This window comes from Osmerus mordax, chromosome 3, assembly GCF_038355195.1.
Source record: "Osmerus mordax isolate fOsmMor3 chromosome 3, fOsmMor3.pri, whole genome shotgun sequence".
Lineage (NCBI taxonomy): Eukaryota > Metazoa > Chordata > Actinopteri > Osmeriformes > Osmeridae > Osmerus > Osmerus mordax.
The window spans coordinates 8,686,851-8,702,171 of NC_090052.1; the positions used below are offsets into that span (position 1 = coordinate 8,686,851).

At 49.4% G+C, this 15,321-nt stretch overlaps 1 protein-coding gene across 1 annotated transcript; it reads right to left on the reverse strand.

The window, feature by feature from the left end:
* Nucleotides 1-853: 853 nt before the first annotated feature.
* Nucleotides 854-14,540, reverse strand: LOC136940303 (uncharacterized). Its single transcript, XM_067232365.1, has 5 exons — nt 13,076-14,540; nt 11,903-12,112; nt 11,474-11,608; nt 11,277-11,436; nt 854-1,022 (listed from the first exon to the last, which is right to left on the reverse strand). The coding sequence occupies exons 1-5, from the start codon at nt 14,538-14,540 to the stop codon at nt 854-856; spliced, it is 2,139 nt and encodes a 712-aa protein (XP_067088466.1).
* Between the last annotated feature and the right edge of the window lie 781 nt (nt 14,541-15,321).

Consider the following 15,321-nt stretch of genomic DNA (forward strand, 5'->3'; position numbering starts at 1 on the left):
TACTGTAAGTCGCTCTGGATAAGAGCGTGTACTAAATGTACTGTAATATAACACACTTGGTTTGTGTTGAATCAAGTATACAATTGTCTGATGGTCTGTATCAATGTGAAACTTCATGGCAGCTGGACAGTTTTCACAGGGCTTCACTTTATGGCACCACGTTGTTACAGCCTTATTCCAAAATTGTATAATTCTGGAATTCAATTTTTCTTACACACACGCACGCACGCAGGTGAAAAGTTTGTTTAATATTTAATAGACTTTCCAAAATTATGAACAAAAATATAACATGTATAAAGTGTTCAAGCACCTTTGGCAGCAATTACAGCCTCAAGTCTTTGAGTATGATGCTATAAGCTTGGCACACCTATTTTTGGTCAGTTTCTCCCATTCTTCTTTGCAGGGCCTCAAGCTCCATCAGGTTGGATGGGGAGCGTCGGTGCACAGCCATTTTCAGATCTCTCCAGAAATGTTCAATCGGGTTCAAGTTTGGGCTCTGTGAATGTCCTTGAGTGGCCCAGCCAGAGTTGTCCCGAAGCCACTCCTTTGTTATCTTGGCTGTGTGCTTAGGGCCGTTGTCCTGTTGGAAGATGAACATTTGCCCCAGTCTAAGGTCCAGAGCGCTCTGGAGCAGGTTATCAAAGATGTCTCTGTACATTGCTGCATTCAGCTTTCCCTCGATCATGAATAGTCTCCCAGATCCTGCTGCTGAAAAACATCCCTACAGCATGATACTGCCACCACCATGCTCCACTGTAGGGATGGTATAGGCCAGGTGATGAGCGGTGCCTGGTTTCCTACAGACATGGCGCTTGGCATTCAGGTCAAAGAGTTCAATCTTTATTTCATCAGATCAGAGAATTATGTTTCTCATGGTCTGAGAGTCCTTCAGGTGCCCTTTGGCAAACTCCAGGCAGGCTGTCATGTGCCTTTTACTGAGGAGTAGCTTCCATCTGGCCACTCTACCGGCCTGATTGGTGGAGTGGTACAGAGACGGTTGCCCTTCTGGAAGGTTCTCCTCTCTTGGAGGAGAACATTCACTAGAGCTCTGTCAGTGACCAATGGTTTCTTGGTCACCTCCCTGGCTAATGCTGGGTACACACAAAAATATTTTTTTAATCTTTTAAGATTTTCAAAATGTGAGAGACCACAAACTTGAGGACAAAAAAATCCGAAAAGAATTAACCGTTTTGCCCCTATAGTGTGTGGTGTTTGTCCTCGGGGTTCCCCCCAAACATCAGGATTTCTGATCTTACGATTCGCAATCTGGGCGGCTCCGATGTTCTTCCGAGCAAGTTCGGTCACTCTTAACACACCTCACACTAAGGGAAAATCTGATAAGATAATCAATAGATAATCGGGACATTACCTAGGATTGTCAGGACATTACCTAGGATTGTCGGAAGGGGGAAATTGGACCAAAATCTGCCTGATTATCTTGGTAATGTACCGTAAGGCTCTTCTCCCCCGATCGCTCAGTTTGAACGGGTGGCCAACTCTAGGAAGAGTCCTGGTGGTTCCAAACTTCTTCCATTTATGGATGATGGAGGCCACTGTGCTCATTGGGATCTTCAATGCTGCAGACATTTTTCTGTACGCTTCCCCAGATCTGTGCCTCGATACAATCCTGTCTCGGAGGTCTACAGACAATTCCTTGGACTTCATGGCTTGGTTTGTGCTCTGACATGCACTGTTAACTGTGGGACCTTATATTGACAGGTGTTTGCCTTACAAATCATGTCCAATCAACTGAATTTACCACAGGTGGACTCAAATCAAGTTGTAGAACATCTCAAGGATGATCAGTGGAAACAGGATGCACCTGAGCTCAATTTTGAGTTTCATGGCAAAGGCAGTGAATTTTGTGATTTTTCGTATTTTATCTGTAATAGATTTCCCAATCAATTTTTAGAATTTTGAGGAAAAAATGCATTTAATCCATTATGGAATAGGTCTGTAACATAATGTGGAAAAAGTGAAGGGCTGTGAATACTTTCCGGATGCACTGTATCTCCCTTTGCAATGCTTTTTCCAGAGGAAAACCACCCCACACTCCGGCACCAAATACATAAAAATGTCCTTGGTTTAGAGCCAGTGGGTCAGCTCCATTAAGAGTCTATCCAAAATAATATACTGAAAACATTATAAAAAATAGTGAACACCAAATACAGTGAGGGGATTAAAATGTTTTGATCCCCTGCTGATTTTGTACGTTTGCCCACTGACAAAGAAAGGATCAGTCTATAATTCTAATGGTAGGTTTATTTGAACAGTGAGAGACAGAATAACAACAACAAAATCCAGAAAAACGCATGTCAAAATTGTTGTAAATTTATATTTTAATGAGTGAAATAAGTATTTGGCCCTTGTACAAAACATGACTTTGTAACCCTTGTTGGCGATCAGAGGTCAGACGCTTTTTGTAGTTGGCCACCAGGTTTGCACACATCTCAGGAGGGATCTTTTTCCCACTCCAATTTGCAGATCTTCTCCAATTAATTAAGGTTTCGAGGCTGACATTTGGCGGCTCGAACCTTCAGCTCCCTCCACAAATTTTCTATGGGATTAAGGTCTGGAGACTGGCTAGGCTACTCCAGGACCTTAATGTGCTTCTTCTTGAGCAACTCCTTTGTTGCCTTGGCCATTTGTTTTGGGTCATTGTCATGCTGGAATACCCATCCACGACCCATTTTTAAGCCCTGGCTGAGGGAAGGAGGTTCTCACCCAAGATTTGACCGTACATGATATCGGACTAGCCACCCCAGGTGCCACCCCAAAATGTAATTCGATATCCCTGGCAATTGGATGCTGATTGACATTTAATTGGGTGTGCTTTGCCTTTGGTAAGGACACAACCTTTGTTCTACATTTACATTTACGCATTTAGCAGACGATTTTATCCAAAGCAACTTCCAAGAGAGAGCTTTACAAAAGAGCATAGGTCACTGATCATAACAACGAGATAGCCCCAAACATTGCGAGCAGCAAAACATGAGGCATACATTGTGAAAAAACAAATAAGTGCCAAAGAGAAGAACCATAAGAGCATGCAGTTAAACAATTTACGATTAAACAACATGAAACTCAAAAAGTGCAAGAGTGTACCTGTAGAAAAACAATCAACAGTAAATATTTCACAGCGAGTACAAGAATTTAAAACCGTTACAGCTAACTAACAAGAGCAACAGCATTGTGCTTTGCCTTCGGCCTTTATTCTCTCACATATATATTTCATGTTTCTTTTCGCACCCCTAAGGATCCCTCAATATTTGGACCACATAGAGAACGTCGGTGTCAAAAGTTTCGTCTTGGTAGCGATTGAGTGTTTGTATTTTTATTTACGTTCCATTGCATGGTTTAAGTAGGAATTACGTTTTTGTGGCAAAAAAGTGAAGCTAACGGTGGCTAACTTGCTAGCCACAGTTACTGACGTGACTAACGTCACTAACGTCACGAAAACACGCGTGACTACCTCTGGCAGAACATTCGTTTCGCAGCTCGTTAACTTCTGGGTAGTGATGGGAGGTTCGGATCATTTTACTGACTCGGTTCTGTGAATCTCGTTCAGTAAAATTAACAAATCTTTTTTCGAGTCATTCGTTCAATTCAATGGGGGGGGGGGATTTTTAGCCAATTCCCTGGCTTTAATACGTCCACTGCAAACATTTATCACATTCTCATGTAAACCAGAAGATACTATTTTAAAAGAAATTCCTGGATTAAAATAATGCATCATGACAGTTTGTATGATTCAAAATGGTCATTTCACACTAACATTTAATTATCGCGGCAAACAATGACACTGCACTTACTGTAAGTAAAGTACAAAAAAGTCTAAATAACAAAACCTGTAATTATTACTTGTGAACGAATATCATTCACGTCTTACTGTTTCGTTCTTCTGACAACCGAGTCTTCGGATCAATGTTTCGTTCACTTCCCAACCGTGTCTTCGGATCAATGTTTCGTTCTTCTGCCAACCGAGTCTTCGGATCAATGATTCGTTCATCTGCCGGGTATGAGTCTTTGGATCATTTTTCACGTGACTTGCATAGGCTCAGAAGAGGAACCAGAAAGTAGGCTATTTGTTTACTTCTATCACTTTCGCCTTTAGTAAGACGTGAATGATATTCGTTCACAAGTGATAATTATAGGTTTTGTTATTGTAACTTTTTTTTTTCGGCCACGAGAAACGAATCGCTCTCTGAGACTACTTGTTACTCCCGAGTCATACTAATGATTCGTTCAAAATGAACGAATCGTTCACGTACGACACTACTTCTGGGAGATAGATATAGGCTAACTATAGCTGTACTGCAAGGCAGCTGCAGAAACGCCTCAAGAAAAGAGGCCAGGGTGATAATTATTTACTCATAATTTGCATCATTCATTCTGGTTGGCGTCTACATGCCTCCGCAGGCTAGCGTCAACGAAGCTCAACGTGTGCTCGCCAGCCAGATACTGAGTGTGGAGCATGAAAATCCGGATTCCTTGGTTATTGTGCTAGGCGATTTTAACAAAGGCAATCTCACTCAAGAACTCCCAAAATATAGACAATTCATCAAATGTCCTACCAGAGAAGGAAACACCTTGTATACCATGCGGTCCCCTGGGCAGCACTGGGTCACTCTGACCACGCCATGGTCTACCTGATTCCTGCATACAGGCAGAAGCTAAAGCGCTGTAAGCCTGCTGTGAGGACATCAAAACAGTGGACCAGTGAAGCTATGGAGGATCTGCGGGCGTGCTTGGACTGCACTGACTGGGACATGTTCACGACTGCTACCAATAGTCTGGATGAGCTCACAGAGGCTGTGACATCATACATCAGCTTCTGTGAGGACTGCTGTATACCAACACGCACCAGGGTAAGCTACAACAACGACAAACCCTGGTTTACAGCTAAACTCAGAAGGTTGAGGTCAGAGAAAGAGGCCGCGTTTAGGAGTGGGGACAAAGACAGTTTCAAGGAGTCGAAGAACAGGTTTAGCAAGGCGGTGAGGGAGGCAAAACGACTGTACTCAGAGAGACTAAAACACCAATTCTCTGCAAACGACTCTGCTTCTGTCTGGAGAGGGCTCAGGCAGATTACCAACTACAAGCCCAGAGCCCCCCACTCCACTAACGACTCCCGCCTAGCCAACGACCTGAATGAGTTCTACTGCAGATTTGAAAGACAATTGGACGGTCCTGAACTACCCCTTCCCACCCAGGAGGCCTCCCACCTCCCCCCCTCTACAGTGACGACTCTCTCCATTCAGGAGGGTGAAGTTAACAGACTTTTCAAGAGGCAGAATCCCCGCAAAGCAGCTGGGCCGGACTCTGTCTCTCCAGCGACCCTCAAGCACTGCGCTGACCAGCTGTCTCCGGTGTTTACCTACATCTTTAACACCTCCCTTGAGACATGCCATGTGCCAGCCTGTCTGAAGTCCTCCACCATCATCCCTGTGCCCAAAAAGCCAAGGCCAACAGGACATAATGACTACAGACCCGTCGCCCTGACCTCTGTGGTAATGAAGTCTTTCGAGCGCCTGGTGCTGGCACACCTTAAATCCATCACTGACCCTCTACTGGACCCCCTGCAGTTTGCCTACAGAGCCAACAGGTCTGTGGACGATGCAGTTAACATGGCCCTCCACTTCACCCTACAGCACCTGGACTCCCCAGCATCCTATGCCAGGATCCTGTTTGTGGACTTCAGCTCTGCCTTCAATACCATCATCCCCGCCCTGCTTCAGGACAAGCTCTCCCAGCTGAACGTGCCTGATTCCACCTGCAGGTGGATCACAGACTTCCTGTCTGACAGGAAGCAGTGCGTTAAGCTGGGAACACAAGTCTCTGACTCCCGGTCCATCAGCACCGGATCACCTCAGGGCTGCTTCCTTTCTCCTCTGCTCTTTTCCCTGTACACCAACAGTTGCACCTCCAGTCATCCGTCCGTCAAACTCCTGAAGTTTGCGGACGACACCACCCTTATTGGGCTCATCTCTGGTGGAGACGAGTCTGATTATAGGTGGGAAGCGGCCAACCTGGTGACCTGGTGCAGCCAGAACAACTTAGAGCTCAATGCTCTTAAGACGGTGGAGATGGTTGTGGACTTCAGGAGGAACACAGCCCCACTCACCCCCATCACCCTGTGTGACTCCCCAGTCAACACTGTGGAGTCCTTCCGCTTCCTGGGCACTATCCTCTCCCAGGACCTCAAGTGGGAACTGAACATCAGCTCCCTCATCAAGAAAGCACAACAGAGGATGTACTTCCTTCCGCAGCTGAAGAAGTTCAACCTGCCAAAGACAATGATGGTGCACTTCTACTCAGCCATCATTGAGTCCATCCTCACCTCCTCCATCACCGTCTGGTACGCTGCTGCCACTGCCAAGGACAAGAGCAGACTGCAGCGTATCATCCGCACTGCTGGGAAGGTGATTGGCTGCATCTGCCTACCCTCGAGGACCTGCACACCTCGAGGACCCTGAGGCGAGCGAGGAAGATTGTGGCCGACTCCTCCCTGGACACTCCCTGTTTCAGTCACTCCCCTCCGGCAGAAGGCTGCGGTCCATCAGGACCAATACCTCACGCCACAAAAACAGTTTCTTCCCTTCCGCTGTTGGCCTCTTCAACAAGGCCAAGGGACCACACTGACTCTAATGACTTCCTGCTTAAAACACACTGCTTTTTGCACTGCATTACAATAATGGTATCTTGTAAATTTGTATTTTTTGTAATATTTGTATTTTTTTTTTTTTATATTGTAATTTACGGCAACTTATATTTTATTTTATTGTATATTTAATTATATTCTAATCCCACTTAGTACTGATAGTTTATGTACCCTTAGTATAGATAGTCCACATATTTAAATTGTAGGTATATGTTTATTGTATGCACCTTCCTGCCAAAGCAAATTCCTTGTCTGTGCAAACTTTCATGGCGAAAAAATCCCATTCTGATTCTGATTCTGATTCATTTTACTTGTGATACGAAACACAATTGTGAAGTGTAATGTACAATATAAGCTGATATTAATAAGGAAGTACATCTACTTTCGGAAACAGTAGTATACTATAGGGATGGGCGATACCAATCATTTTCTTTTCGATCCGATACCAAGTACTTTCAAGACCAGTATCGTCGATATCAATACCGATACCGATACTTCTATGAAATATTTTTATTTGAGTAATTTTATTATGCATTCTTCAAGCCATCGTTATTTATATTAAATAAACCGCAATTCATAGATGCCACCTACGTCACTTCCAAACAGATCGCCGCCATATGCCCTACCGATCTCGCCCAGTATGGCCGCCATAGAGTTAATATTACTAGAGGAAGCAACTGTTGTCTTCCAAGATGGCGTCCCCATTCATTTCTATGAAAAGTGCTCACTGGACCGCGCCATATTTCCACTTCTTTCCACTTTTTTCCTTCTTTCTTTCCACGACTCTTCCGGTCTAGCTTTAAACAGTGGCTCTTTTTCCCCTAGCTCAGAGACCTCGTGCACGCATGCAAATAGCTGTACACGTCATACTTTGCGACAACCATTTGCGAGCATAGATTTATATGGTTGCGAGCGTGTGAGCTAAGGCATTGCAGTGGCAGAATGGGGTACAAGCAAGCCCCCACCCCTCGCCCCTCGGCTTGAAGCAACGGTCCCGGTGGATGTAGGTGGTATTGCATTTCTTGTTAGACTTCCGGCTCTTCCGGTCGTTTTTTTTCTATTAATTCCAGTCAACATTTACAAAACTATCTCCCCCAATAATTTGTGTTTGATTCTCGAACATGGCTCATACTACTAGCTTTTTCATGGAAGAATTTTTCCTGATTTTTGCTCAGTTTGAAACCAATCCGAAATGGGTAAACTAGCACCCCATGTATTTGCTTACGTCAATAAAAGTTGCCTGCAAATGTGCTCACGGATACTAACAGGGCACGAGCACAAAAGTTCACATTGGCCGATAGCCGATTTACCTGGAGCTTCAGTTGCCTGCCCTGTTGTAACAAGTTTAGCAAATGGTTGTCACACATACATGAAATGTTATTAATATAGTTAATTCCCGTTATTTTAAAACAGATTTGATTTTTCGTAAAAACGTTCATGACATGATGGCAAATATTATATTATGTTAAGCGTGAGCATAGATTGTTGACATGTCTATCTGGAGCAAAGATGAAGATTAATACTTTAACGGATAACCACAATAGGAAATGATATGTATTTAAATAATATTAGTCTTGCCTTCAGAAGCTTTTGTTAAACACACTCATTATTCTTTTTTTGATCGTGTCATCAAGCCAGACTGCTTTTGTGGGACAATGAAGGACCTCAGTGACTGTTTCACCCCCACTTATATCTGATCGAAACATCTTTCAACCTTTCAAAGGCACATGTTCAATAAAGTAGACTATATTTTAGACACACTTCTCAATTTATTACATTATTACCAAGTCTTGTTAGATCACTTTATATACATTAATAGGCGTTTGGTTTTGTAGGTTGAACATATAAAACTCAGGCCACATTTCTACACTGATGTTAAATTGAAGGCAGTGTGAATTTCGTGGCATTTCGTTTGAATATAAAGTTGACAGTAAGCTATGGTAAGTCTGCATTATGGAAGATTTCTGTTACAAAAATAACTATTAAGCTTTCTTTGCCTGGCGAGAACAACGACGGAGCTAAGTGTTCATGTTAACAGTTTATTTAATCCGATACAATGCGTTGGAAATCATACTCATATCACAAAGAAGAAAAGCAACATATGTGATGAGTTCCATCTAGAATAGCCCTATAGCCTATTTAGCCCTATAGCCTATTTCTAAAAACCAAGTAAGGAAAGGAATACTATACAGTGACAGCATACATTTCCGTAAAGTTTGCATCATGTCTCTGATTCTTATCGGACTTGTACCCCATTCTGCCACTGCAATGCCTTAGCTCACACGCTCGCAACCATAAAAAAAAAGCTAGACCGGAAGAGTCGGAAGTGGAAAGATGGCGCGGTCCAGTTTCGTGCTCTCGCTTGCCTCACTGCGCCACTGAGCACTTCTCATAGAAATGAATGGGGATGCCATCTTGGAAGACAAATGTTGCTTCCTCTACATTTAGACATTTACATTTAGCAGACGCTCTTATCCAGAGCGACTTACAGTAAGTACAGGGACATTCCCCCCAAGGCAAGTAGGGTGAAGTGCCTTGCCCAAGGACACAACGTCATCTTGCACGGCCGGGAATCGAACTGGCAACCTTCTGATTACAAGCCCGCTTCCCTAACCGCTCAGCCACCTGACTCCTGACTCTAGTAATATTAACTCTATGGCTGGTACTTGAAAATACAGGGAATAATCAAATCACACTAGCCCAGATAACTGCAGGAGGAGCTAGGGAAATTGTGGGCAGTGATTTGTATGTGGCGTTTATTTAACGCCTGCAATTGCACGTGTAAATATACAGGCGTTTATTTAACGCCTGCAATTACACGTGTAAATATACACACGTTTATTTAACGCCTGCAATTACACGTGTAAATATACGAAAAAAAAATTAATTCCTGCAATTGCACGTGTAAATATACAGGCGTTTATTTAAAGGAGACATGACATGCTGTTTTTGGATGCTTTTATATAGGCCTTAGCCCTAATACTGTATCAGAAGTCTCTTTCCCGAAATTCAGCCTTGGTGCAGAATTACAGCCACTACTAGCAGTCCCACAAGGAGCTTTCCTCAGAATGCGCTGTTTTGGTGTCTGTAGCTTTAAATGCTAATGAGGGGCGGCACCATGCGCTATTGTTTACAATGGATGTATCGCAATGGCTGTAGCCCCGTTGCTGTAAGACGCCTCAAATTTGCCCATTCTCATCTGATAACCCTGGTTTGCAGAAGTACACACTCAGTCATTTCAATGAGGGGAAAGGCGGATATCGCGTGCACCATAACACCAACAGCAGAACGGTTATCCAAATAACAAAGAAGTGTACAACACTCACGTTACAGCATGTGTATTCACACACATACTTGATGCTATCTACTGTTATGGCAGTTTTTGACAGTTACAATATCTATGTTTCTTTAAGCGGTAAAAAGTAAGTTCCTTTGTTATAGACAGACGAATGTAAGAAACTAAGGCTCTGTGGTGTGGTTTACTGTAGAATGGACACTCAGATTGTCTTAAGGTATTTATGGTGTTATTTATGATACCTTTGGGTCTTAGGTCTGGGGGTTGGGGGAGATTGTTATCTCAGTTAAGCGAGCTGACCTAACCTTTTGGCCAAGGAGATTGTGTCCTGTTTGTGTATCATTAACCATCTCCTTCTTTAGAGAGGGAGCTGGGGCATCAAAGAACTGTGGGACACTTGATGTGGAGTCAAACTGTCACTGAGCAGTGCTGACCAATCAGAGACCGCTATATTGATGGATTGACCATCAGAAGAACCATTTGTTCTAAGTTTATATAAGGGAGGGTTTTAGGGTTGTTCTTCACCACTCTCGGACGACCTGTAGGTTACATCTGCATGTCTTTCGCTATGACCGGTCCAGAGTACTCTTAATTCTTAAATTGTACAAACTAAATAAATCATATTGAAACTGCCATCTTGACTATTCAGATGTACACAGTGCCACTTGAATTCCCACCATGACATTTCACGAGTTCAGTATTCACACCATAGATTGAATAGACGGCTTTTATTGAAGCAGAGCTGGTAGCAGAGCCAAGCCCGATGGTGGAGGAAGCCGGTAGCAGAGCCGGGCCTGGTGTCCGGGGTGTGGCGGAGAGTCCTAATGGGTCACGGCCGAGCAGCAGCTCAAGCAGATCCCCTGGGAAGCCTGGATAGATGACAGGGAGAAGCAGAGAAGAAAGGGAAGGGTGGGAGGGTGACAACAACATGCTAGCACAGGGACCAGAGGAATGGAAGATACTTTATACAGAACTCTTAATTGACCAAAGGGAGTTTGGTCGCATTCTTCCGTGCTTTTTTGGGCTGATGCGTATTAGTTTGATTGGAGAAGGAGGAGTCTTGGTGTGCCACCTTCCTCCAGAACTTTAGTTAACCCTTTCAGGCCTAACTCCATTTCACGAGTTCAGTAATCACACCATAGATTGAATAGATGGCTTTTATTGAAGCAGAGCTGGTAGCAGAGCCAAGCCCGATGGTGGAGGAGGCCGGTAGCAGAGCCGGGCCTGGTGTCCGGGTATGGACTCGGGGTGTGGCGGAGAGTCCTAATGGGTCACGGCAGAGCAGCAGCTCAAGCAGATCCCCAAAAGGAACAGACTCACCTACGGGCTGCAGCGAGGCTGATGCAAGCCTGACTGTGGTGAAGGTCGGGGATGTTGGTCCTGACGTATGAGCGGTATGCCTGGGGAGGACCAGCGACCCAGGAGCTTGATGGTGTGGTCAGCAACGCCCTGGCTGGAAGCAGAGGAGGCCGTACCGATCCTGAATGAATGTGCGGAATAGTGTGAAGGGTCAATACCTGATTTGGCGAGGATGATGGTGGAACCAGAAGCGGGAGGGGACATGTCCTGATTCCGTGAGGAATGGTGGGCTGGAGGGGAGGGCATGGCTTCTTGGTTTGGATAGAGCCAGATTATCCAGGGACTCATAGGTGCTGAGGGGAGAGTTAAGGCAGAAGAGGAAGATCGGAACAGCTGGCCTGTTCTGATTTGCTGCTTTTTAGGGTGAAGATGAATTTGTCTGGGGAATGTAGCGTGATGCCAGAGACACATGGGTGAGCGTAGGGGTTGAAGGTGGACGTGAACTCAAGCACCTCAGGGAGCCAAAGAAGGCCAGGAGGAGCATGGCCTCTTGGGTGGAAGGGGAGGAGTAGCCAGTGCGCGGTGTGTATGCAGGCGGCTAGCAGGTCGGCAGTGAGGGGGAGCCGTGCAGAGGGAGAGCAACTTGCAGAAGAAGTTGATGAAGCCGATGCTGCCAAGGTACAGGATAGTGGAAGTGCGGATGGAGAGGTGTATGTGTGCGTGGAATGAAGCTTGGAGGATGGCCTCTTGGGTGTGGAGTGAAGGTTGTGGAGGGGTGCCATCATGGGAAGATGGTACAGGAAAACGGAGGATCCGGAAATAGGAAGTGGTCCGTCTCTTGTGCCAAGAGGCAATTTCTGGATGGAGAGACGGGAGGGGGAGTTAGTGTAATAGCGAGGAGGGGCTGGTAGAGAACAGAGCCTGATGTGGTTGGTGTAGGCGGTTGGTGGAGGCTGGTAGCAGGCCAAGCCTGATGGTGGAGGAAGCTGGTAGCAGACCCGAACATGATGCAGTGTGGTAGAGGCTGGTAGCAGAGCCAAGCCTGATGCAATGTGTTAGAGGCTGCTAGCAGAGCCGAGCCCAATGCAGTGAGGTAGAGGCTGGTAGCAGAGCCAAGCCTAATGCAATGTGGAGGCTGGTAGCAGAGCCAAGCTTGTTGCGGTTCATCAAGGCTGGTAGCAGAGCCAAGCCTGTTGCGGTTCATAAAGGCTGGTAGCAGAGCCAAGCCTGATGCAGTGTGGTAGAGGCTGGAAGCACAGCCAAGCCTGATGCGGTGTGGTAGAGGCTGGTAGCAGAGCCGAGCCCAATGCAGTGAGGTAGAGGCTGGTAGCAGAGCCAAGCCTAATGCAGTGTGGAGGCTGGTAGCAGAGCCAAGCCTGTTGTGGTTCATAAAGGCTGGTAGCAGAGCCAAGCCTGTTGCGGTTCATAAAGGCTGGTAGCAGAGCCAAGCCTGTTGCGTTTCATAAAGGCTGGTAGCAGAGCCAAGCCTGATGCGGTGTGGTAGAGGCTGGTAGCAGAGCCAAGCCTGATGCAGTGTAGAGGCTGGTAGCAGAGCCAAGCCTGATGCGGTGTGGTAGAGGCTGGTAGCAGAGCCAAACCTAATGCGGTGTGAAGGAGGCTGGTAGCGGAACCAAGCCTGTTGTGGTTCGTGGAGGCTGGTTGCAGAGTCAAGCCTGAGGCTGGTAGCAGAGCCAAGCCTGTTGTGGTTCGTGGAGGCTGGTAGCAGAGTCAAGCCTGAGGCTAGTAGCAGAGCCAAGCCTGAGGCTGGTAGCAGAGCCAAGCCTAATTCAGTGTGGTGGAGGCCGGTAGCAGAGCCGAGCCTGATGTGGTTGGTGGAGGCTGGTAGCAGAGCCAAGCCTGATGCAGTGTGGGGGCCCTTGCGCCAGTGGAGATGAAGGGGGGCCGATAGTGAGGAAGTCGTCCAGGAGATGGAGGAGGAGGGGACTCATTGAGGAGGATCCAGCGGAGTGCTTCAAGAAACACGAAGATGCACGGCCTGCTTTTGCATCCAATGCCAGGCGGACAGCAAGCAGTTTGAGTCCTGCCAGTGAACCCCAAGAAAACCCAGAAAGGCGGGCGGATGGGAGGGCCTCGAACGCGGTCCCAAGGCCCGCAGGCCGGCTGGGTCGAGGGAGCAGGAGGAGCGAGGGCGGGTCCCGCCGCAGAAGAGCATGCACGGAGGCTCCGGCAGGCAGACAAAGAGCAGCCATCGAAATCGCGACGGACCACCAGGGTCAGGGCCCGCGGGTCCGGACAGGAGGGGCTGCAGGGAGGGGCAGGGGAAGGAGGGCCGGAGGAGGCGAAAGGGGGCCAGGCAGGAGCCAGGGGCGAGGGCCGGGACCGAACACCCCAGGGCCGGACGGGAGGAGAGCGGGTGAAGGGCGGACAGCGAAGCCCAACAACAGAGGAGGACAGGGCCACGGCGCACGGCATTGGTGCGGGGGGCTGCAACCCGGGACGGGAGGAGAAGGACGCCAGGACCACGTAATCACCCTGGGGGATGGCCACCCGGAGGGAGGCAGACACGGGGGGGGGGGGGGGGGGGGGAGGAGGAGGCCCGGAGGCAGAGGGGTCCACGGAGCGGGAAGCGCAGGGGTGACAGGGCCCCATCAGGAAAGGCAGCAGCCGGGGCGGGCAGGATGGCCGGAGCGGAGCCATCTGCAGGAGGGAAGGCACAGGGCAAGGGCAGAGGGGCGCAGCCCGGAGGAGGCAGGGCCAGTCCAGAGCAAGCAGGAGCTGGGCCAGGCGCAGGGCAGAGGGGCGGTGGGGAGCCCATGGAGGCGACGAACACCGCAAACAGGGCAGGAAGGTCAACGAGGGCAAGAGCCGGCCCAGGGGAACAGGGGCCGGGGGTGAGGCAATCCGCCAGGCACAGCCCAGCAGCGGGAGAGGCGGGGCGGGAGCAGGAGGCGGGAGCAGGCAGGGAGCCGACGGGAACGGCAGCGGCCGGAGCGGATGGCCCGGAGCCACCTGCAGGAAGGAGGCACAGGGCAAGGTTAGAGGGGCGCAGCCCTGAGGGGGCAGGGTCAGACCGGAGCTAGCAGGGGCAGGAACAGGGCCGGGGTCGGAGCGCCCCGGGAGGCGACGAACGCCGCAACGGCAGGAAGGCCGGCAAAGGCAGTAGCCGGGGCAGGAGAACAGGGGGCATGGGCTAGGCAAGAGGCAGGAACCTGCCAGGCGCGGCCCGGCGCCCAGCAGCGGGAGAGGCAGGCCAGGAGCGGGCAGGGCACCGACGGGATGGGCAGCAGCCGGAAGGGGCGGGCGGTCCAGAGCGGAGCTGCCCATGAGGATAGCGGCCCAGAGGGAGGGAGACACGGGGAAAGGCCAAGAGGCAGGAGCGAGTGGGGGGAGGCGCATGGCCAGCGTGAAGGCGGAGGCAGGAGCGGGCAGGGACCCAATGGGAAAAGGGCAGCCGCCAGGGCAGGGGGGGCATCAGGGGGGGAGCCACCGGCATGGGAAAAAGCACAGGACACGGACAGGGAGGCATGGCCCGGAGGCGAGGAACGCCGGGAACAGGGCAGGAAATCAGCGAGGGCGGGAGCCCGAGGCCGGGGCAGGGAGAGGCGGGCGAGGCAGGGTGCAGGAACCCGTGGGGCGCGGCCCAGCGCCCGGCAGCAGTAGAGGGGCAGTGCGGAGGGAGAATAGCCGGCCAGGCTGTTCCGTGAAACGGATCCCGAGCCCAGAGGAGGTGCTGCAGGCCAGCGACGGTCCAATCTGAAGGCAGCACCGGGAGGCCCGAGGTGTACAGGGGGCCACGGAGCAGGAGATGGGGGGCCATCCGGAAGCTGGGGCAAGAGAGGCAGGCGAGGCAGGGGGCGGGAACCCACGGGGCGCGGCTCAGCGCCCGGTAGCAGGAGAGGGCGGAGCGGCGAGTGGGTAGGCGTGCCGCCCCCCCGGACTCCCCGGAGCAGAGGGCGAACAGCCTGGCCGTCAGACAGACCGGCGGAATGGATCCCCGAGCCCGGAGGAGGCGCCGCAGGCCGGCGACAGGTCCAAACCGAAGGCAGCACCGGGAGGCGTGGAGCGGGCGGAGCCAGTCGCCGCGAAGCAGAAGACAGGGAGCAGC